The 25,731-nt window shown below is 37.1% G+C and overlaps 2 protein-coding genes across 6 annotated transcripts in view; both read left to right on the plus strand.

Moving 5' to 3' along the window:
• The window catches only part of LOC144963243 (uncharacterized), a 32,992-nt gene extending 26,112 nt beyond the window's left edge, over nucleotides 1-6,880 (plus strand). The window contains exon 2 of one of the 2 annotated variants that reach the window (XM_078897096.1): nucleotides 4,541-6,880. In XM_078897096.1, the coding sequence (XP_078753222.1) occupies nucleotides 4,922-5,776 (855 nt within the window). In that variant the 5' untranslated portion in view covers nucleotides 4,541-4,921 and the 3' untranslated portion in view covers nucleotides 5,777-6,880. The remainder of the gene's footprint in view (nucleotides 1-4,540) is intronic. The other variant, XM_078897097.1, reaches the window with a different exon arrangement.
• Nucleotides 1-25,731, plus strand: part of LOC144963242 (inositol-trisphosphate 3-kinase A-like) — a 229,350-nt gene that overhangs the window by 83,694 nt on the left and 119,925 nt on the right. For 2 of the 4 annotated variants that reach the window (XM_078897091.1, XM_078897095.1), the window contains exon 1: nucleotides 19,140-19,316. The exons of 1 other annotated variant lie outside the window; for it this stretch is intronic. The gene's annotated coding sequence lies outside the window, so the exon portion shown is untranslated. Of the gene's footprint in view, nucleotides 1-18,979; nucleotides 19,317-25,731 lie in introns of those variants that run through there. One more of the 4 variants, XM_078897089.1, reaches the window with a different exon arrangement.

Raw genomic sequence — 25,731 nt, forward strand, 5'->3', positions numbered from 1 at the left:
ACTACTACTACTACTACTACTACTACTACTACTACTACTACCACTACTACTACTACTACTACTACTACTACTACTACTACTACTACTACTACTACTACTACTACTACCACTACACTACTACTACTACTACTACTACTACTACTACTACTACTACTACTACTACGACGACTACGACTACTACTACTACTACTACTACTACTACTACTACTACTACTACTACCACCACCACTACCTTCACCACTAGATTGAATGTATAATAATATATTAACTTGTGTCCGTAAAATATAAATATTTGGAGTCTACAGTTACCTCGTACATACAAGTATGTAGGTAGCTAAAAGCACAGGAGAAATGGGACATGAAAATACGGCACAGTATTTTATTGACATCATAAGATGTAGTAGATGTAAGAATGTCTGTCCCACCACTTAATGACATAGAAACACTAGCATTATACAGGAGTGAACTCGATTCGAAACAAGGTTACAACCCCCCCCCCCCCCCCACCCCCACCCAAATAAGTTATTTCTACAATTATTTTGGAGTTATTATTAAACAGAAAAGCTCATGCCTATAAATACTTTGCATTTTTTTTCAGACCATTTGGCATTTTGTTTCTTCTTGTTTGGCATATTGGCCAAAAATAATCTGGCATTCTTGTTCTGAAAACGGGTTTGAATTGTCAACGACATGAAACTTGGGCATAAAAAAAGATCGGTTTTGTAAGCATTTGAATAAACCACGACTTAATTTTACATAGTTAAAGTTAAATTATTAATTTGACGAAATGTGGGCTACTTATTTTCATTTTCGGACTAGGAGTCCAGGGTTCGAATCCTGCTCTGAGTTGAGTCCTTGGTAAATGATCTTTTCTCACATTCTCTCACCGTACTCAGGTGTTAAATTAATGAACACATGGCCGTTTACAGCGTTGGCTCTTGTCATCGTCCAACAGGCATCATGTCTTGTCTTACATGTTAAGTGTTGGTGTTGGCTTGGAACTTTTTGTAAAGCCCTTTTTGCACGTTCAGTGGATATTGCGATATGTAAATGCTATAGTTTCCATTTGCAAGGTAGATTAATTATTTGTTATATAATCACTTGGTCGTATAATAAAACCCACAGAATCAAAACCAATTAAATGTGCGTCTCAGTAGCAAAGCAATAGCTCAGGGGGGTCCCGATAGTTCAGTTGGTAGAGCATTCGCTTCAGAAGCAAAAGGACAGAGATCGATCCCGGGTTCAGTCGATATTTTTTTCTGACCCCCCTGTCCACCCAGCAGTGATTGGCCGGGTAGCTGGGTCAGTTAGATCTGGCGGAAGTACTTTGCGATAAACTAGCGTCCTATCCTAAGGATAGCAAACAATTGCTATTGTCCGTTTCACGCTATAGAAACCGGGATAAACTCCGGCTCCATGGGCCTTGTGGCTCTGAAGGACTACTTCGTTTTTTGTTTTTTTTTACGGTCGCAAAGCGATATAAAAATATGGCTTTTAAAAAGACAATCTGGCATATTATTACAAAGACTTATTTGGCATTCTTTTTTGGCCACCTTACACTGTAACTGTAAGGTCTGTGTTTTAAGCGTACGAGAGTTTGAGGTCAAATTTTTGTGACGGTATTTTGTAGCTAGATACGTCAAGTACCTTTTGTAGACGCGTGATCTAAGCTCGTTTCTTTTTCAACTTGTACTTCTCCTTATGTGGATAATGTGTTGCTTGTGTTGTGATTGTGTTGTGGATTTTCAAAACTGAAAACAAGATCTTTCGCGCCTTCTGTGTGTGTTGTATAGATAGAATGAAGTTGACGTCACTCGGGTCTTTGTTATTGTTTTTTATTTGCCATCCACGTTTATGAGTAAGTCTCACTTAATTGTATTGTCTAGAGTTTATGGTTACACCGAGTTTTGTGTGTTGATCCGTTACACTTCCGGATGGCAATGTTGTGAGCTTCGTAGCCAAGCGCATACTATCTATAGAGATTAGTTATCGCGATTGGGTTTACTTCTTTTGGAGTGTGTAAATCAATAATAACTTGAAATTTAAATATAGTGCAATATCCACTAAACGTGCTCAAAGCGCTTTACAAGGGGGCCCTAGTCAACAGTACCACTTGACATGTATAACGAGACATGACATGAGCCTGTTAGGCGATATTGTTACAATTTATTTTTCGGATAGGCACAACGCTGTTAGCTGTTAACGACTAGGTACTCATTTTACACCCGAATGCGGTGAGAGAATGTGAGTAATGGACCCTTTTCAAGGACTCATCTATGCGCCGGACTCAAACCCAGGACAATACGATCCGAAGGCGAGTGTCATATCACTAGACCAAATAACCGCACAAAATTAAATTTTGTGAACAAAATAATCAATGTTTATTTATAATTTTCATTAATATATATATATATATATATATATATATATATATATATATATATATATATATATATATATATATATACACGGCTATGTGGTCTTTTAGTATGTCATTCGTCTTCGGGCCCTAAGGAGGAGGGTTCGAGTTCTGGTCTGCACGACGCATTGTTGAGTCCTCGGAGAAGGCTCTTAACTCCCATTTTCTCGCCGTACTCAGGTGTAAAATGAGTACCTTCCTTTCAGAGAGTTGTCTCTGTCAAAAAAACAAAACAAAACAAAACTATAATATAATTTAGCCTAATGACTCGTCCTACATGTTACGTGTTGCTGTTGGCTAGGGACCCTTTGTAAAGCGCTTTTAGCAAGAACGTTTAGTGGAAGTTGCGCTATACAAATGCTCAAAGTTTATATCCATTATTAATCGGGGGTTAAAGTACTCTATAGATAGAACGAAGTTAATGGCACTCGAGTCTTTGTTGTTTTTTTTCGCCATCCACGTTTATGAGTAATTCTCACTAAACTGTATTAACCAGACTATAAATGTTTAAGGTTACACATAGTTTTGTGTGTTTGTCCGTTATGATTCTTAGCCAAGCGCATGCTATCTTTTGTCTATAATACGCTTCAACAGTCGTAACGTCACTTCCCTCGTAATGACGCATGGTAACTTAGTAACTGGCTCTAAACTATCGGAACAATGGCGGACGCCCTCATGAAATATTTCTCCGACGAGCATTAACAGCGTATCCAGAGGAAAGAGAACATTATAAATCTGATCATGTTTTGACTTTTGTACATTATGATCACAAGACATATGAAAAGTTCTAGCCATCATGAAGAATAAAACGTACCGATTTTCTTTGTTTAGAACCACGATGGCCGCCGTTGCTGGGCGATGTGACATCAGACTATTGAATCCAGTCATCTATTCATTCAGTCTTGGGCTAAGAATTAACTGTATATTATATCTTCACATTTCTTCAAATTGATTTTTTAAAAAATGATTTAAAGTTGTTTTTGTTTGTTTTGTTTTTGTTTTGTTTTTCTTATGTTAATTATCGAAAAATAAACTTCAGCCACTCCTTTGTTCACATAACTTTGGAGATAACTTCCTGATTACGATGAGGTCTGAAGATTATCAGGAAGTAGCCTTCAGACACTTTTAGGTCATACGAACGATTCATGTGCGTAAGAGCTCCTCCTCGGAAACGATAATGTATTGCATTGTAAGTAGCGTCACAACGTTCGCATTGTAGGCGTCTGGTTGAAAAAGAAAGGGATTTTTGATTTTCTACTTACTGTGTGAAAGGAAGTTGTTCGTTGAATATCCTCTTGTTGAGTAAATCTATGGTCTTGGATACAGTCTAAAATCTCTCTCTTTCCCCCCACCCACCCCCCCACCTCTCTCTCTCTCTCTTTCTCTCTTTCTCTTTCTTTCATGATGATGACGACGATGATGATGATGATGATGATGATGATGATGATGATGATGATGATGATGATGATGATGATGATGATAATAATAATATACACAAGACGTATGTATGTCTCTCCGTATCCCAAAACCAGTGAAGCATTAACTCTGGTATTATAATATTATATTTATCCATTCTCGTGTTTATTTTATTTTATTTTATTCACAAGTCCCGAATACCCTTGTCTCCATTCATAGATTGTAATATGTATAAATACTTTATTTTTTATCTTGCAATATTGCAACGTGGTGATAATGCTGTGCCTACGTAAAGTTTTCTGCCATAATCTGAAAGAAAAAAAAAAAAAAGAAACAACCCAAACCCAATACGTATTCAAAATTTTGGCCAGCAAAACTCCTCCTTCAAATATCGATCGATTAAAATGACCCTCATCTTGTCAAAATCTCTCAAACCTGGGACTTCCGCCGGAAGAGATTTTGACAAGATGAGGGTCATTTTAATCGATCGATATTTGAAGGAAGAGATTTTTTTGGCCAATATTTTGAATATGAGTTTTTTCAAAGTTTGGTCGTATTGTTGTTATCGTTGCTTTATCTTTCAATTAAAAAAAAAAGACTCTTGAGATCAAACAATTTTTACGATTTCGTGTAGTTGTCAATGAATGTTTTGTGACAATTATTTTGTTTTGAATTTGATTTGTACGGTTCTGTGATTATCAATAGACAGGGTATGTTTTGTATTTTGAACTTAGTAATAACAACAATAAAAGTGAATTAGAGATGTACATGAAATGAGGATTTTCTATCGAGGGATATTAATATATTATGTGACATAAGACAGCATTTTTTGAGGCCATTTTGTAACTAAAAAAGTGTGAATTTGGTCTTGTAATATTTAAGTGTAAATGTTCTGGATTATCAAAGAGGTTTGTTTGTGACTTTGTTATTTAACCAAATGCCACCTTATGCAATGAGTACTTGAGTAATAATTGTTACGTGTTCGGAGTTTACATAAATTAATTCACCTACTTATTGTGTAAACGCAATACAATACATAACATACGCAAGAACAATACAAAAGCGCATGCCCAGAAAACAGCCACCATGTCCGGCAGTAACGACGATAATATTTCCGGGACAACTCTGCGCCCATCGTTCTACCCATCGGCCGGCAATTTGCCGCTTCCGGTAGAGGAAAAAGAGGCTTGTTACGATGTCGTCATGCAAGACAAATCATCCGGAAGTGACGTCTCTTCCTCTTCCCAATCGATCGCTAAAGAACCGTGCGGGTTCTCAAATACTAAAAATAGCCCTATCACCGGACCTGTCGAACCTGGCACCAATGACATCATCAAGTGCAACGACGATAACCAAAACAGCAACAACAACAACAACAACAACAACAACCACCTTTACAAAAGAAACACTTCTCTGGAGAATTGCAGCGAGGATGAAGTATTCACAAATATAACATGTAACACGAAATTTAACCAACACCTCCCCAATGATAAAAAACACCCACAACATCATCATCATCATCAACAACAACAACAAGAGCAGTGCCATTCTTTGACTTCAACAACTTCGGAATATACTCCCGGCCCCTCTTGCGGCGTGACTACCACCACCACCACCACCAGCAGCAGCACCAGCAGCACCAGCAATAACACCAACGATGCACTTCCGGCCAATGATCATCATACACGACACATCAATCCTTCAACTAGGTCACTGTCGTCATCGTCGTCGTCATCGTCGTTGACCGTATCCCTGGGGTCAATTAGCGAGGAGGACGTGTTAAGCATGATGGAGAGAATGGGCGAGAATGAGTTGAACAAAGCCAGACCGCCATGTGACTGTGACGATTGTCTTCTCTCTGGAGATGAGTCGGCTACATCTACAGCCATGCCCTCCAAGAAGCCTCTCAAACGGGTGAGTTTTTGGCTTAAATTGAATTAGAATTTTATATTTGTATATCGCTTATATTTGAATGATATGTGATTCCTCATGCCATGAGATCTGGTGTAATGTTGGAGCAACGTGTCCTTATTTACAGGTCTGATAACCCAAATTGTTATGGGCTCATTGCTGAAATGAAAACATTCTGAAATCGACAAAAAATTCTGTCCATTACAATAATGTTGAATCAGGCCCATAATTATGTCTGACTATCAGACCTGCTAATATGTACACGTCGTGTCGGAGTGACCCAAACGTAATCACTGACATTAAACCCAAAATTATCTTATTTACAAAAGGTTGTATTTTTTCCCTAGTCAATGAAAAACTTTCTAATATACTCACAAATAGCAATTTAATCAAACTCAAATGTTAAATAATTTCGAGTCTACATTCAACTCTTAGCGTCATGTTCATCCTGAAAATCACCTGGTTTACACAGCTGCTCACATACCAGATGTTTTCAACACACCTACTCCTCAATCATGTTTATTTGAGTTTGTCACTGAAAATTAAATATAATGTCAAAGTGACCAAATTTATGATTTTTTTTGGTGTTTTGTGAGAGATTATTCTAAGTTTAGGTGATATAAAGGAACGAAACTGACGTCACTCAGATCTTGGTTATTGTTTGTAGACAGCCATTTTTTAATGATTATTTCTGACTAAATGCTATTTATCAGACTATAAACGCTTAAAGTTACTCATAGTTTTATGTGTTGGCACATTATGCCCTGCTTGCGGATATTGTGAATATTTTACATAAACGCATGGCATCAACTTCAATATCGTTATTTCAATAACATTATACCTGGCTGGCGGGTATTGTGAATATTTTACATAAACCCATAGCATCAATTTCTTACGTCGTAGTAAAATCTTAACTTGCGTAAATTCAAATTCATGATAGATGTCAGTCAATGTTTATTTAGAATTGAGTTCACTCCGACATGACACCTAATTGAGTTGAAGGTAGACATGATGGTAATATTATAGATACCAGAACGCAGCTTGAATTGGACATAATGATACATTGAAACTTCTAACGAAAGAGTGAAAATGGAGAGGCTTCGTATTTTGTATGGGAACAAAATAGACAATCGACGTTTCGAGTACAAACCCTTCGTCAGCATAACAATACACAAATTAACGTGGAAAACAAATAAAATAAAATGCAAAATAACTTGTATCGTCTGTACTCAACGGTGGTTCCAGTACAGAAGATGCAAGTTATTTTGTATTTTATTTTATGTGTTTTCCACGTTAATTTGTGCATTGTTGTGCTGACGAAGGGTTTGTGCCTGAAACGTCAATTGTTTCTTTTGTTCCCATACGAAGCCTTTCCATTTTCACTCTTTCGTTAGTATTTTCACGATCACCGGCTTCAGGCAGCCCCTACCGCTTTCTATATTGAAACTTGAAGCGTTAGACGTTAGATGAGACTTGAGAAATTCCTGGAGCGGTTGACAAATTTGTCGAGCGAATAAATTAAATAAAATATAAATATGCGAACTTTATATTATATAACTTTGTAGGTATGTTTACATTTTATATAGATAGAGTGCTTGGTGATAGTTTTGTGAATGTGTGTATGTGTGATTGTACAATATGATACTCTATGTCTGTTTGTGTGCAAGAGAGAGGCTGAGAGAGAGAGAGAGAGAGAGAGAGAGAGAGAGAGAGAGAGGGGGGAAGGGGGGAGTGGGAGAGAGAGGTAGGGAGAGAGAGGAGAGAGAGAGAGAGTGAGAGAGAGAGAGAGAGAGAGGGAAAGAAAAAAAAAAAAAAGAGAGAGAGAGAGAGAGAGAGAGAGAGAAGAGAGAGAGATGTGTGGGTTGTGTGTGTGTGTGTGGGAGAGAGAGAGAGAGAGAGAGAGAGAGAGAGAGAGAGAGAGAGAGAGAGGGTTGGGGTATACAAGGAAGTGTATTTATATAAATGAAATCAGGAGAATCCTTCTACCCCACTAAATGACGACAAATATAAATAATGACCTATTTAATATTCACCATATTATGATTATTTCGTCTTTATCCCAAGGAAATCTCATCAATTCCTGGAATTTGTCGGGTTATTTAAAAATGTTATAAGAATAATTGTGACGATTAGCTAAATAAAAAAAAAAAAAAGAAAAAAAAAAAAAAAGAAAAAAGAAAAATAGAATTCCTAGAAGTTGTCAGTTTTTATTACAAATATATAACTTCAGACCTGCCTAGAGCTACGACAAATCCGTATAAATACGACTTTTTGTCTCCAGCTACAGAACTGCATAAGTCTCTTTGACTCAATAAATCTTGTTTAAAAAGGATAGTTTATCTTCTTAGAACCTATATTCAGGATTTTGAAGCATTTTTGGATCATGATGATGGCAAATTAATTATTTCTAAAGCTATTTAAAGTGACTTTTTCTTTTTTTTCCTTGGAATTTTTGAAATTTCAAGTAGACAATCGCATTATCTCATTTGTCTGGAGTAATTCATTCATCCTGTTTACTTGATAAAGGGGAAACCTGAAACGTCCACAGTATGTATCCGTCTTCGTCTAATAAATTGAAGCTTAATAATTCGATATTTATCGTTATTTTTTCCGTGCACGCCAAAGGTAGTTTGAGGAGAATCTCAATGGAGTGTTGTAAAAATATTTTGTTTATATTTAAAACTTTATCTATGGTGTTCGTTCATATCTTGTTCTCGAAGTTCATTCTTGACATAAAAAGATAGCGGATGTCTGTCTTATCATAACCCTGACCTGCTTACTGCTACTAGAAATTCGTAAAAATACGATTTTTTTTTTGGCTTCAACAGCAGAAATGATAAATAGACATTCTTGTTTCAATACAATGTGTTAAAAAGAAAACGTTGGGGCCACATAGCACCTGTTCATTGTTTTGAAGTTATATTTAATATTAACTAATAAAGGTAAAATATTAATTTGTGAAGTTAATACGATTCAATAGTCTGGTGTCACGCCGCCCGGCAACGGCGGCAATCTTGGTTCTAAACAAAGAAAATCATTACTTTTTATTTTTCATGCTGGCTAGAACTTTTCATATGTCTTGTGATCAGAATGTGTAAAAATCAAAACATGATCAAATGTATGTGTTTTTTTTTCTCCTCTGGATACCATTTATGCTTGCCGGATAAATATTTCATATGGGCGTCCGCCATTGTTCCGATAGTTTAGAGCCAGTGTTACTAAGTTACCATGCGTCATAAGGAAGGAAGTGACGTTACGACTGTTGAAGAGTATTGTATGTAGTAACTTTTATTTCTTCCCTCTGAAAACTAGGAATTTTTAACATTTCAAGTACGCAGGCCTTATCATAACAACCGCCACTTCAAAAATTGTTATCGTTCTTAGAAATCACAGATTCTCGACAACTTTTGATTGATATTTTTGTTTTGTTCAGGGAAGTTAAATTGTCATTGTCATTGTCAGTACTCGAAACGTTTTTATTCTTCTGGGGTCAAAAGTAAGCAAGACTAGCTATTTTGCCGATAAGACGTGAAATCGTGAATGTTGTCAATTAGAAGAAGAAAAAAAATTCCTGATGGATTATCCTTTCATAAAATAAATAAAAATAAATATGAAATTTCCTTTATTCATCCCATAGGGGAAATTTGTCTGTAGGGTCTATTCCAAGGGAAGACTGGAATAACCCAGGCGTGAGCCGCAGTGCAGCGCCGCAAATTTGTAATTTTATAGTGTCGAGTCAACTCTTATAGGGTTATATTTTCTTGGAGGTGGTAAATTTGAAATGTATGTTTCAATGTGTAAAATTAAAGTTAGTTTATTCTGTAGTTATCATGTGGAATTACATTAAATTTGAAACAAACAAAACATTACCCAATCAAAAAACAAAAAAAACAAAAACAAACCAAAAACACCAACAACAATTAGCAAAACAAAAACATAAAAAAAAACCAAAAAACAACAAAGAAAAAAACAACCCCCCCCCCAAAAAAAAACAAAAACACAAAAAACAAAAGTAAATAACACAGAACAACAAACAAAAACAAATGAACCACAAAACCGACGTAAATGCAGGTCTGACATCCGAACGCAATTATGGACGCAGTTTTAACATTGTTGTAATGAACAATATTTCGCGTTATTTTTTTTTAAAGATTTCCATTACAACAATGAGCCCATAAGGAATTGGGTTATCAGACCTGCAAATAAGTCCCCGTCGCACAAAACGAAAACGCTAATTGACCGATTTAATAAATCGATCGACAAAGAATTGAATTCATATTAAAGATAGATACGAATGTGATAAATATTTGTCATCATCCAAAACACAATTGTGATTTATTTCAGATTGTTTCATGTGTAAAATGACATGTGAAGTTTAGGATAGAATTTAAGTAGCAATGACTATCCCGCATAAATCTTTGGGCCTCTTTTTCGCTTACGAAGTGCCCGAATTCGCGTCAAAATATGGGACGAAGCCGTTTCGTATATGCTATTTTAAAAAATTAATTACGACGCTGTTTATCGATGAATATGACTGAAAGTTGGCACACAGTTAGAAAAAAGGTCATTTTAGATTATATCAAGCGACAAAACTCGTGCGATTACCAGAAGACCGTTAAAAATAGATTTTTACTCTTTGGAGTAAAATATTTAAAAAACTACCGGGCGTGGAGGTTTTGTCGCTGACAAGGTAATACATGAACATTTCTTCTTTTTGGTTGTAAAATTTCATATGAATATGATGAGTACTTTTCCCGTATTTTACAAAACACCATCCCTAATTTGCTCTTCAAGTTTCAATCTTTTAATTCACTTATTACGCAAGATACAACCAAAGGTCGAAAAAAAATGACGAAAAAGCGTCCCATATTTTCGCGTTTTTTTCCTCTTTGCGGGTCATCCAAATAAATTACACCTTTGAAACAGCATAACTTGTTTATTTATGAATGGATTTTCAAAATTCAAAAACATTTTTACTCAGTGGAGATAGGGCTTTGATTTTAGACAAAAATTTTCCTCAAAAAGAGAAAAAAACATTTTTCATGGTCATTGCTAATTTAAGATATTGTGCTATGTTTTTAGATGTCTGGATGGATTGGCAGCTGAATATTTACAGGAACTGATTAAAAAATATGAACCCACTCGAAATTTACGATCATCTCAGTCCCAACTTCTAAAGGTTACCACCTCAAATTCCACTTTCGGTAAAAAAAAAGCCCTTTTCATCCATAGCTCCACGCCTCTGGAACGCACTTAGTCCTCGGACAAAGTCCTGTGAAAAATTTATCATCTTTCAGGAAATCTCTGAAGACTGAGTTGTTCCGTTAGGCTTATTGATCATGAAATAGATGCTGCTTAGCTTTTGTTATCTATATTTATACTTATTATGTAGTGTCGTGATTTTTATTATGTAAAACGCCGCAGAGCACGATTAACGTGGGTGTGTAGGCACTATATAAAGTCATTATTTATTATTTACTATTACTATTGACTAAAATGAATACCTTGTCGTTTACAGCATTGTTGTCTCTGTGGGGAAAATTGTAATATCGCCTATTAGGCGTCATGTCTTGTTCTATACATGCTATGTGTTGCTGTTAGTCAGGGACCCTTTGAAAAGCGCACTGAGCACGTTTAGTGGATGATACTCTTTACATAAAAAAGCTCCTGTCGAAAGTTACAGTCTCGACATGAAATGACATATCTATAAACTATATTTGATTTCGCTTAATTCTTTACGAGAAGAGATAGAACGGTAACCCATGTCACTATAATATTATTTGGTCCAGAATTGACTGGCCTTTAATGCGCTTCAACAGTCGTAACGTCACTTCCCTCGTTATGACGCATGATAACTTAGTAACTGGCTATAAACTACAGGAACAATGGTGGACGCCCTTATGAAATATTTCTCCGACGAGCATAAAAGTGTATCCAGAGGAAAGAAAACCCATTATAATAAATATGATCATGTTTTGACTTTTACACATTCTGATCACAAGAGATATGAAAAGTTCTAGCCAGCATGAAGAATAAAAAGTACCGATATTCATTGTTTAGGACCACGATGGCCGCCATTGCTGGGAGACATGACATCAGACTATTGAATCCAATTAAGTTGATGTCTTGGCCTTCTTTTCATAGTCAAATATATTATTCTTGTCAGTCGATAATTTTAGACATTTTAAAGGGAGATAACTGTGTCAATCTTGTGGAACACGTAATATATACTCAGTTACCTCTCTGATTGTGCGCCATTTTTTGTTGTTGTTGTAAATTTAAATTGTGTTTGCAAAGGAGCTATAAAATGGGTTGTAAAAGTTTACAGTTACATTGTTGGTCTGTGTGTGATTGATACGAATGGTGACTGGTACCAGTCTCTGGTGATCTTTCTTGTCATCTGTGATTATTAAAATTTACCATAAGGGTTTTATGCAGGGAAGAGAGAGAGAGAGAGAGAGAGAGAGAGAGAGAGAGAGAGAGAGAGAGAGAGAGAGAGAGAGAGAGGAGAGGAGGAGGGGGGGGGGGGGGGAGGAGAGTCTCGTAAGCTATGAGGCAGAGCATTTGCTTTGTAAGCAAAGGGGTCGATGTTGATCCCGTCCTTAGTCAAGGTTGTCTTTGTACTCTTAGGTCCGCCCAGCAGTTATTAGAAAGCTGGAGCTGCGAGGTTTGACCGAAATTACTTCATGATAAGCAAGCGTTTCAATCCAATGCGAGAAAAGCGACCGCTATTTTGCCATATTCTTAACCCCCCCCCCCCCCCCCCCCCCCCCAAAAAAAAAAACAACAACAAAAAAACAAAACAAAAAAAGAAAAATAAAAAAAAAATCCAACAAATTAATTAAAAATTAAAAAAAAAACAGAAAAAAACAACAACAAAAAAACAAAAAAACAAAACAAAACAAAATAAAAACAACTACAAATTAATTAAAAATTAAAAAACAAAACAGAAAAAAAATCCCCAAAAACCAAAAACAAATTAATTAAAAAAAAAAAAACCCAGAAAAAAAAACAAAACAAAAACAAAACAAAACAAAAGCATACAACAAAATACGTATTAAATATTTTGGCCGGACAACTCTTCCTACACTAATCGATCGATCTAAAAATGACCCTCATCTTGTCAAAAACTCTCAAACCTGGGACCTCAAGAATTATATGCACATTTTATTGGAATTGAATCCATAGTCTATATGTTGCGTGTTGCTGTTGGTCAGGGACCCCTTATAACGCGTTTTGAACACGTTTAGTGGATTTTGCTCTATATAAATACTCAATGTTTTAAAAAATTAACTGCCGTACTCTGGAAAAACACATTAAAAAAGAACCAGAAACATCTTAAAGGCAATAGAATAGATTTGTCACGCATGATGTATTCTTTAAAAATTAGTTTAGAAGATACAGTTCTGTTGATTTTTTTTAGTTTAGAAGATACAGTTCTGTTGATTTTTTTTAGTTTAGAAGATACAGTTCTGTTGATTTTTTTTAGTTAAGAAGATACAGTTCTGTTGATTTTTTTTTAGTTTAGAAGATACAGTTCTGTTGATTTTTTTTAGTTAAGAAGATACAGTTCTGTTGATTTTTTTAGTTTAGAAGATACAGTTCTGTTCATTTTTTTTAGTTTAGAAGATACAGTTCTGTTGATTTTTTTTTAGTTTAGAAGATACAGTTCAGTTAATTTTTTTAGTTTAGAAGAAACAGTTCTCTTGATTTTTTTTAGTTAAGAAGATACAGTTCTGTTGATTTTTTTTCAGTTTAGAAGATACAGCTCTGTTGATTTTTTTAGTTTAGAAGATACAGTTCTGTTGATTTTTTTAGTTTAGAAGATACAATTCTGTTGATTTTTTTTAGTTTTGAAGATACAGTTCTGTTGAATTTTACCCCCGAATTTTCAAACGGGCGAATGTATTAAAAATGAGCATGTACATAGATAGTTTTATTCAACTACCATTAACATGCAACTACTAAAAACACTAGCTTTGTTATTATGCTTATAATTTGTCTCAGAAAAATGTAATAAATAGGCATGGGGTAAAAGTAAACCGGTTAAACTACGGATATAGTCGGTGTTTGGGTTGAGTGAGTTAAGATGATCAAAAGTATGTCAAAAAGATTCAGACCTTAAACTTCAAACTTGAGAGTTGGTTGGTTTCGTGTGACCTTTAGTCTGTTCTTTTTCATGACTTCAAATAGTCTGGTCAAACTTCAAACGATAGCAATCTTTTTTTGACATATCTATGACTTAGATATTGACCAAGTCCTTTATGAGTTTGTGGATGGGTCAGGTCAAGGTGTTGCCCCAAAATTCAAGTTGAAAACTTAACCCGTAATACTAATACCCAGGACGGTTGGGTTATGTTGATAATAACAAGAAATGAAGTGATTACAAAAGTGCCAGAAGACAAAAGAGAATAAAAAATGTTTTGCGGTACGGATGGTGGGTTCAAATCCCCTTCACTGCAATAGTTTTATTCTCTTTTGGCACAGAAATAGTGATAAGACTCTGGTCTATGGTACCCTTGGGCCTCTAGGAGAGGTTCTAACCGACGTGCACTTATTATATTTGCAGGTCTAGTAACCCAATTCCTTATGGGCTCATTGTTGTAATGGAAATCTGAAAAATTAAAAAAAAAAAAACAACAAAAAACTGACGCGAAGTATTCTTCATTGCAACAATGTTAAACTAGGCCCATAAGCGGGTTCGGATGTCAGACCTGCATATATGTACACATCGGTTCTAACCAACCTTTATCACAGACCGAATGACCCCTCCGTCAACTTGATTTGTCAAGGACCATAAAATTGATTAACAATAAACGGATTTCACAAGTATTATTGGTTGTAAAACTTTCACGACTCAAGAGATCGGACTTTAAACGAACCTGATTGTTTTATGGCCCATTAATTGAAGGGTACACGGTTCGAACATCCAGGGGGACGGACATAAATTGTGACCCACCGACTCCAAAACGGTTCCATGCCAGAATGAGTCGGACCCTTCAAAGTGAAAGTAAGATTGAACGATAAGAAATACGAACTTTTTCCATCCAATAAAAAGAAGAAAAAAAAAAAGAATTGAAATTTTATATAGCGCAGTATCCCCTCTTCGTTCTCAAGGCGCTTTCAAAGTGTCCTTGGCCAACAGCAACGTGTATGTAACATGTAGAAAGAGACATGACGCCTGTTAGGCGATATTACAATTATTTGCGACAAAGACACAGCAAAGACAAAATGCTTGGCTGGTTTCGTCAAACGTACGTACCTTCCGTAAAACCCGGTATCGTAAGAGGAAAACATGAGTTTAAAAAAATGTTAATAGATGGCCTAGTCTTTCGAGGGAGGAAAGCGAGAGGGATAGATAAATGAATGAATGAATAAATAAATAAATAAATACAGACAGACAGACAGATAGACAGATAGATGGAAAGATAGGTTGGTAGATAGATAGGAAGAAATATAGATAGAGATAGATAGATATATAGATAGAGGGAGAGAGAGATAGATAGATAGATAGATAGATAGAGAGAGAGAGAGAGAGAGAGAGAGAGGGAGAGAGAGAGAGAGAGACAGAGAGAGAGAGTTCAAGCTGACTCTATAACCTCAGGTGTGAAAAATCACACACGGTAATGAGCCGTACCTCTCGCCCCGTTCCTACCACTGGCCTTTGATCATTGTGGTCAGTTGTCTGTAGATGATGACCAAGGATCATTCAATCACCTCATATTATTATTATCCCGCTTCAATTATCTCTGTGACCCCAGTGTGAATCGTATCGGAGGGCATCATGCCCTGGTGACCTCTATTATTCTTGGCAGGCCCAACCTCGACCGCTGCATGTCGGTGCAAGGTTGAAATCTGTCCAAACTGTATCGTTTGATATTTATGTTGCGTCAATGGCACAATAAAAGGCATACTACCACACTTGACTCAGGTGTAAATAAGAACTCGAAAATGACCATTAATCAGGCTATACGTACTAACTTTGTTGGCTATGTCGTGGTCTTGTGGTACGACACTTCGCTTTCGGATCGGAAAGGTCCTGGGTTCGAGTCTCACTCGGCGCATATTTGAGTCCTTGGAAAAGACTATTTACTCACATTCTCTCACCTTACTCATGTGTAAAATGAGTGCCTAGCCGTCAACGGCGTTGTCGTTGTCCGAAAAAAATTGTAAAATCGCCTAAAAGGAGTCATGCCTCGTTCAACACGCATATTACGTGTTCCTGTTGTTCAGGGAGCCTTTGTAAAACGCTTTGAGCACATTTAGTGGATATTGCTCTGGAGCATAGGCCATGATTGATCAACGAATCCCCTTTACCTTGTCCGGCTCTGTGCCATCTTCTCAGCTCCTCTACATGTTAAGCCTTCAGTTTTTAGATCCTCCATCAATGCCCTCCTTCTCCAGCTGTTCCTAGGCCGCCCCTCCCTTCCCTACTTATTCCACCTCTCCCCCATTTATCCCCTCCCTTCTCTTGCGCCAATTCTTGCATCCACATCCATCAAACACCCTCTCCATATATTTACATTGTTTCCACATTTGACAAAATGTGATTTTGTGTAACCTTGAATCTTTGTGTTTTGTTGTTTGAAGGGCCGAAACGTTGTTTGTCTTGTGTTGTTCCCTTATATACGAGTCATATTTACTCACTGTATTTTTCTATCCATCTTATTTGCTCATTTAGGCACCTCTAGCTTTTGGTCCTTGTAAGACCCTGCCTGGTAATATTGATTTTATGGCAGGCTCTCTCACGGATTCATCAGGCTATGATTAGAATCAAATTGGTTGCGACAGTCAATAAACGGCTGCCGGACGTGTGATTTTATTTTACCTAAACGCTTAGCATAACTGTTACCAGAAGCAATGAGCCACACCGATCCTGAGCATCAATCACTCTCACAATCTTAACTCACTCAATCCTAGAGATTTTTGCTACTTTTCAAAATTGGAAAAAAATGTTTTTTAAATGAGCATGTACATAGATAGTTTTATCCAACTACATTAACATGTAAAAACTAAAAACATTAACTTTGATACTAGATACGCCTATAATTTGTCTCAGAAAAATTATGTAATAAATAGGAATGGGGTAGTAAAAGTAACCCGGGTAAACTACGGATATAGTCGGTGTTTGGGTTGAGTGAGTTAACGCAGGTGATTTAAAACATGCATGATATCATCATCAGCAGATGTCGCGATGTAAATCCCTCATTCTTGTGTCAAACTCCATGCTTTATTGTGATCAATACTCATTAACTGATGTGTAGATTATCGATTCGGCAGCTTGGCGTGTACCTACTAAAAATTTAAAAAAAAAATAAAAGGAGCTTTATATAGCGCAATATCAACTAAATGTGCTCAAATAGCTTTACAAGGGATCCCTGGTCAACAGCAACATTTAACATGTAGGACGGGCCATGAGAGAGAGAGAGAGAGAGAGAGAGAGAGAGAGAGAGAGAGAGAGAGAGAGAGAGAGAGAGAGAGGGGGGGGGGGGACTAAAGGTAGATTTAGCTAGTGGCTTGTGCGGCTATGTGGTCTAGTGGTATGACGCTTTCGGATCGGAAGGTCCTGGGTTCCATCCAGCCTAGCTCGGCGTGTAGTTGAATCCTTGGAAAAGGCTGTTTACTCACGTTCTCTCACCGTACTTAGGTGTAAAATTAGTACCTGGGCGTAAACAGCGTTGTCTCTGTCCGAAAAATTGTAATACCGCCTAACAGGCGTCATGTTCCGTCCTACATGTTAAGTGTTGCTGTTGTCCAGGGACCACTTGTAAAGCGCTCTGAGCAAGTTTAGTAGTCCTTCAGAGCCATTCGGCCCATGGAACCGGAGTTTATCCCGGTTTCTAAAGCGTGCGACGGACAATAGCAATTGCTCGCTATCTTTTGATAGGACGCTAGTTTACCGCAAAGTACTTTCCGCCAGATCAAACAGACCCAGCTACCCAATCACTACTGGATGGACAAGCAGGTCAGAAAAAAAAAACTGGAATCGATCTCGGTCCTTTTGATTGTGAAGCGAGTGCTCTACCATGTGAGCTAGTGGGGTGGGACCCCCTTTAGACTTGACCCTAGCTAGATATGTTAAAAAAGATATTGATGTCGTAATTGATGAAATGCGTTTAAGTAAAATACTACCCAGTGGTATCCGCCAGATTAACCCTGTGGGAAACCTAAGACGTTTTGTTGTCGGTATGGTAGAGAGAACTTATCGCCCAATAGGCGTCATGCCTCGTCCTACACGTTAAGTATTGCTGTTGCTTAGGAACCCCCGGTAAAACGTTTTGAGCACTTTAGATTGATATTGCGCTACTAAATGCTCTCTCTCTCTCTCTCTCTCTCTCTCTCTCTCTCTCTCTCTCTCTATATATATATATATATATATATATATATATATATATTTATTTATTTATTTTTTTGGTATATTTTTCAGTTAGCGCGATTTACCTTACGTAACCCCTTCCCCCCTGCCACACACACACACACACACACACACACACACACACACACACACACACACACACACACACACACACCACCACCACCACTACCACCCATCTGTATTCCATTAACTGTCTATAGTATGAGTATAAGGTTACACCTACGACACAGATGTGTAAAATGTAAACTGAAACATGTGACGTCAGTATTATCTTCTCACATCACGTCAATAGAGATACCCACAAAAAGATAAATGTGTGTGTGAAGAAGGGGAAAGAGGAATTAATGGAAGGCAAAGAGAGAAATTGACGTAACATTATGACATATTATGTAAACAAATTACTTGTGTGTGTCTTTGAGTGTGTTGTGTATGTGTGTGTGCGTGTGTACGTTTGAAGGAGAGATTAGAAGAGAGAGAGAGAGAGAGAGAGAGAGAGAGAGAGAGAGAGAGAGAGAGAGAGAGAGAGAGAGAGAGTCCTTTTCCGCTCACCCCCCCCCCCCAATAAAAACGCTTGCTTTTTTTACTATGTGTAATTTACCATATGTAACCCCCAACCACCACCCATCCATTACCCATCAACCCCATATGACCTGTTTCCTCTTCTATACCACAACATACACACAATACCGTTGGCCATTCTCTGACTAAAAAGTATTTTTAAAATTTTGGCCAGAAATTTCATGCTTAAAAAAACCCTGGTGAATTAAAACACGGCCTCCGTGGTTAAGGCTAAGACCGACCCCTTGACTAACTTAACATTTTTTCAACACGTCACGTGTTAGAAATCTCTAGTTTGATATATGTTAATAGTGATAGATTCATCTTGATTCACAGATTTTGAAGTCAGCCATTTCTGGCCAAATTAAAATAAAGTCGTTTCGTGGGTGTGGAGAGCCGTGTAAAATAGCAGACGTACGTATAGCCTAGTTATCATGTCTTTTCAAAGAATCGCATTGTTTAGCATGGCAGGGTTAGCTCTCCATAATAATATAGACTACTAGTTCTTGTCTACGCCAATTCCATGCTCCATGCTCGCTGACTTGAATAAGATTGTTGTGCTTCTTCTTGTGGGGAGCTTTATTTATGTATATTGTATGTGCTTGGTGCTTGCTATCCATTTTAACACACCGAATTGTAAGTTGTTGTGAATATTCATCTAGGATTACCTTCATATTCATTCTTGTCACCATCTGTACTGCACTTCTCTGAAAAACAAAAACAAACTCGTGTTTTAAATTTTGGCCATAAAACTTTTCCTTCAAATATCGATCGATTAAAATGACTCTCATTTTAGCAAAACACTCTCAAACCTGGGACTTCGCTCTGTTGGTATGAAGCAAAGATTGTACCGCTGAGCCACGCTGCCCCTCAATTCAGGATAGATTACAATGCTAAAATTGAATTTATTGTCACAAATATATTCAGATTTTGGCCAGCCTTTTATGTTTCGATTAAACTCTCAAACCTGGGACAGGCGACTTCATGACAAAGACCCAGGTTCGAGAGTTGTTTTTTTGCTAAGGTAAAGGTAATTTAAATCGATATATTTTTGAAGGACGAGTTTTCTGGCCAAATATTTAAATACACGTTTTTTTTCCAGAGCACGGCAGTTAACTGGTAAATGAGAATAAATGTGACCCTTCGCCTCAAAGCGGTATTAAGTCGGGATGGTCAAGATGTTGAAAATTGAAGTTATAGACAGAAATATCAGACTTGTGTTGAGTTTGTATGTGTTATTGAGAAGAATGGATACCATATTTTAGGGTGCTGATGCCAACAATTTATATTTTTGACCAGTTATAACATTAAATTCACCTTTTAAGCATCTGGTTCGTTCCGATATAATACCGTTTTGAGACGACGGGTCACAAATGTGTTTTACCAGTGTAAGCCAAAAATAAAAATTCAAGTCATAAAGGTGTGTTGGAGGAAATGTTAAGGGCTTTGTGGCTGATTTGTGTCAAAAGAATTTTGTCATAAATTGTATAGGCCTATAATATAAATCTATGTTTTATTATTTTGAATGAAATGGAATTGAATGTGTTACGTGTTCTGGTTTACCCGACGTGCACTTATATTATTTGCAGGTCTGGTAACCCAATTCCTTTTGGGCTCATTGTTGTAATGGAAATCTCAAAAAATTTTTTTTAAATGACGCAAACTATTGTCCATTACAACAATGTTAAACAAGGCCCATAAATAGGTTCGGATGTCAGACCTGCATCTATGGACACGTTGGGTGTATCCAATTCAAGTATTGTGTGTGAATTCTGCTTAAAAGATTTCATACTCTATTCTGTGATTACATGTGAAAAGGATGTTAGATTGATTTGGTCTTGTTTATTTATTTATTTATTTATTTTTTAAACGGAGCCCAATTTTACCTCAAAGTCAAATCGTTTTTTCTTTAACTAATTCTGAATGGATTTACTCAAAATATCACAACGAAGTTTATGTCTTTCCGTATTTAAAGTGATGCAAATGTTGCTGCTCGAAGTTCGAAGAAATAAATAACAATGTGAAATTGAATGCAAGCTTCAATTTAATATACGATAACATAATATCTGTTTTCGTTTATCTCATTCGTCTGTAGTGTCTCATTCATCTTGTTTTGTTGATAAAGTTACGGTGAGAGAATGTGAGTTAAGAGCCGTTTCCAAGTATTCAACTATGCGCTGACCGAGGCTCGAATCCAGGACTACCCGATCCGAAAGCGAGTGTCTTACCACAAGACCACCGAGTCTCACAATGAATCACAGTCGTTGTTAGTTGCACATCACGTTTTACAGTCCATAGCTTCTTAGTATTCGCCTTGTAATACGATTCAATAGTCTGATGTCACGCCGCCCGGCAACGGCGGCCATCTTGGTTCTAAACAAAGAAAATCATTACTTTTTATTTTTCATGCTGGCTAGAACTTTTCATATGCCTTGTGATCAGAATGTGTAAAGTCAAAACATGATCAAATTTATGTGTTTTTTCCCCTCTGGATACCCTTTGTGCTCGCCGGAGAAATATTTTATACGGGCGTCCGCCATTGTTCCGATAGTTTAGAGCCAGTGTTACTAAATTACCATGCGTCATTAGGAAGGAAGTGACGTTAGGACTGTTGAAGAGTATTGGCGGCTGTATAGGGGAGTGTTCGAAATTATAGCATGTTATCTAACTCATAACCTAGAATTCTGATTTTGAATCAACATCTATATCTAAATATTTGAGGATGGCTGAGAAAACCAGGGAAGATGCGGCAAGCTTCGAGTCTTATAAGCCAAAATCGAAGATAAAGTGTTTCCCTTAGCAACAAATTTTAATCAGAAAAAAATTCATAGCTTGGGTTCTAATAGACATAGAAAGAAAATTTACAGTGTTAAATGACCAGAAAGATGTGGTCTACACCACTGCATACATAACTCAATTTATGAAATTTAAATTTTCGCATCTTTCCGGGTTTTCTCAGCCAGCCACACATATTATCTGTTGCTATGCGCCGGAACAAGATTAAGTGCGCATGCTCGAAGCTCTCAACCCATCCGTCGTGGATTCCGGTTTTCTCTACGTCATCATCTCATTCTATTTATAATTTATAATTTATGTTACAAAATGTTGGAATTTAGAATTGATCCGGGTGGTGTTTGGTTTTTTAAAATCAATGTCAATCACTTCATCCAACCACTGTACGATGGAAACTACTTTCATTTCCACTTCGGGCAGCGTCTGTCTGGAACATCGGGTTGCTATGGTTACCAGAATATAATATATATAATGTTTACTCGGTATCATATGGCCATTATTAATTCCACGGTGTGTACCAAGCAAGCAAACGCTTTGCCTTTGGGCTATAAATAGAATATCCAATATAGATTGTACTTTGGTCTCATAGTTGTTTATCCACGATATAACTCTCTCCGTAGAGACAATTTTTATGGATGTCTCCACGAAATGTCACACCCATTCAAAATAGAAATTGGTTATGTTACCAGTTAACTGTCGTACTCTAGGGGAACAAAACATGCATTAACTCTCTTCTCTCATTACCAGCCATTTTCAGAATTTTTCATGAAACGTCACACCTACCCAACACAAAAATATATTTTTTTCTACTCAAACAGAAAAGGAACAAGTACATTCCATACCTAATATTGTCCAGTGTCTAATTTTTATCGCTATAACAAAATATTTTCTTTATAATTTGTGATTTACAAAGGGTATGAGAATGAGAAAACTGTTGGTTGCATCGTAACGAATGTGACGATTTTCCTATGGGTGGTAATGAGAGGGTTAAAAAATTTGGCCTGAAAACATTGCGAAGTTAAAGAGTTTTTGCCAAGGTGAGGGTCATTTAATTTGAAATCGATCCGAAATTCGAAGGACATATTTTCTTGCCAAAATTAAAAAAAAAAACGTTTTGCCCCTGAGAATGACAGTAAAAGTTAGCAATGCATTCTATTTGGAATCTATACGGGTTTTCATTCTCTTCATTCAATTCTCATGCCTTTTACGATCTGTCTGTACCATAGCAATCAGGGAAGGCATTGGTATGTACGTACCCTTTCATTTTGTCTCAGGAAGAAACAAAGTTAGCGAACTGTGAAGTTAGCACGTTAGGTCGTAGTAACGCCAGGCATCTGGTAAAGTACTAATACTGTCGTAAATAACATCAACACCTTTTTAAAAAATTTGGTCAGAAAACTCGTCCTTCAACCATCAATCGATTAAAATGACCTTGATCTTGTCAAAAACTTTCAAACCCGGGTTTCCCTTAAAGTCCCATGTTCGAGATTTTTTTTTGACAAGACGGTGTCCGTTTTAATCAATCAATATTAAAGAACACGTTTTCTGGCCAAATTTTAAAAATGTTTAAAAAATTGATTTTTTCAAATATGGCAGAATAGAATCTCTACTTTACGACTGTGCTGCCGTACACTGAAAAAACCCCCCAAACAACTCATATTTTAAAATTTGGCCAGAAAACTCGTCCTTCAAATATTGATCGATTTAAAATTACCCTCATCTTGGCAAACAACTCTCAAACCTGGATGGGACTTCTCGAAGGAGGAGGAGGAGGAGGAGGAGGAGGAGGAGGAGGAGGAGGAGGAGGAGTGAAGTAAAAAATGACCGGTGAAATTGCCAAAGCAATGAATGACAAGTGTTGGTCATTAACCAACTTGTTTGTGTTTTCGTTGGGGGCTTCGGCTTGGGTGTTAATGGCGCTGGAGATGAGGTGAATGGATGGGGAAAACAAAACAAGATTTTATGTTGTTGGGTGAATGGTGTTAGTTTGCCTTATAATGTCAAAACATCTTGTCAAAAAAAAAAAAAAATTAAAAAAAAAATAAAAGCTTGAGCATTTATACAGAGAATTATCCACTAGACGTGCTCAAACCGCTTTACAGGGGACCGCAAGCCAACGGCAACACTCAATATGTAGGACGAGACATGACGCCCATTATAATAATATTTCATTTATTTTTCGACATCGCAACGCTGTTAACTGCAAGTGTACTACTCATTTTTACACCTGAGACCGGTGAAAGAATGTGACTAAAAAGCCTTGTCCAAGGACTCAATTATGCGCCGCTCAGAGTGGAATCGAACTCTGGACCTTCCAATTCGAGGGCTCGTGTCATAACACATGACCACATGGCAAGAAAACTTATTCCATATATATATATATATATAATATATATATATATATATATATATATCTATATAAACATATATATAAATATAATTTACATATACATATAATATATGCGCCCCCCCCCCCCCCCACAGAAAAGAAATGGAAAAAAACCAAAAAAACCAGGCCTGAAATCTAGTTTAATATAGAATGATACTTGCCGCCCATCTTATTGTTATGATTACATAATTTACATGATAATTTCATACAGTTTCGTATGGTTTACTTTCGACCTACTTCTCCTCTTGAACAATCTCCATAACAAAAGCCCTTGCTTGCACTCCATATCATTATGATGATATGATACGGCCTTTCTTATCACTGGGTGTGTTCCACACTCCACGCCATTGTATGATGGCCTTGGAAGAGATTGAAGTCTTGAGTGCATATTGCAATGAGATATTTATTATGTTGTCACATTTCATTTACTGGAATGTTGTAAAGCAATTTGGCTACATGTAATTTGAATTTGGAAAGAATTTTGTATATTTTATTATTTAAAAACCCTCTGAGAGCACTACTTCTCCTCCTTTTCCTTCTTAACCCCCCTCCTCCTCCTCCTCCGTCTCCGCCTCCTCCTCCTCCTCCTCCTCCTCCTTTTCCCTCTTCTTCTTCTTCTTCTTCTTCTTCTTCTTCTTCTTCTTCTTCTTCTTCTTCTTCTTCTTCTTCTTTCTTCTTTCTTCTTCTTCTTCTTCTTCTTCTTCTTCTTCTTCTTCTTCTTCTTCTCTACTACTACTACTACTACTACTACTACTACTACTATACTACTACTACTACTACTACTACTACTACTACTACTTCTACTACTACTACTACTACTACTACTACTACTACTACTACTACTACTACTACTACTACTACTACTACTACTACTACTTCTTCTTCTTCTTCTTCTTCTTCTTCTTTTTCCTTCCTTCCTTCATTCCTACTCAGTCCTTTCAAGAGAGCTTGAAGTTTTTTGTGTGTCCTGTGTGAACAATACATATTATCCATTTATAAAAGCATTGCGCTGTAGAATCAAATTAATGTGACACATTCCTATTTTAAAACTTCACCTTGTACGTCTTCCAGCTCCCTTTATTAAAATGTATGTATTCTTTATTCACTCATAAAACATTTTTTTTTTTGTATTATTAAGACACGAGCGTATTAATTAATTGGTGACAAGACAACACGGCTTTCGGAAAGGTATGCGTGTTATTTTTCTAATCTTTGTCCATCTCCTGTTAAAGATGAATTTACAATTTAGATATCCCTCTTCGGGGTCCCGATTGCTCAGTTGGTAGTGACTCGCGTCTATTTCATCCCTTTGAGTTGAGCTAAATACTCTCACAGGATCTGCTGTGGTCCAAACTACCCAACCAGGTTGTTGGTGGGCGACCTCTTTTCGGCTGGCCTTGTGTCTGGGTTCAGCAACATCTATAGATGTTGATAACCGGATTCCTTTCCAATGCGTTCTTCGAGATGTTGCCATCTTCCCTTCTCAAAAAATGTGCTCAATCGTAGCCATCATTAACTTATAGCCTGACATTGACCAAAGAAAAAAAAAATGACGTCAAAAGACAAGTCTTTGGCCATAAAAGAAAACGTATCGTGAGTTGTATTCAGTAGTTCAACCAATGGGACCACTTGTTTCCTTGAGTACCACTAACGACTCAGTAGGCGCTGCTTGGGGCAGCGTGGCTCAGTGGTACGGTCTTTGCTTCCTACTCTAAGGTACCGAATTCGATCACCACCGCTGCCCTGTGTGGCATTGAGCAAGCCACCTCGCCTTTGCTCAATATTCGCGCTGCACCCTGGCTGACGCCTGGATTATTCCAGTCTTTCCATGGAATAGACCCCAGAGACAAATTTTCCCTATGGGATGAA

Source organism: Berghia stephanieae, chromosome 1 (genome assembly GCF_034508935.2).
Source record: "Berghia stephanieae isolate SIO BIC M18660-M18661 chromosome 1, UCSD_Bste_1.3, whole genome shotgun sequence".
NCBI classification, from domain to species: Eukaryota; Metazoa; Mollusca; class Gastropoda; order Nudibranchia; family Aeolidiidae; genus Berghia; species Berghia stephanieae.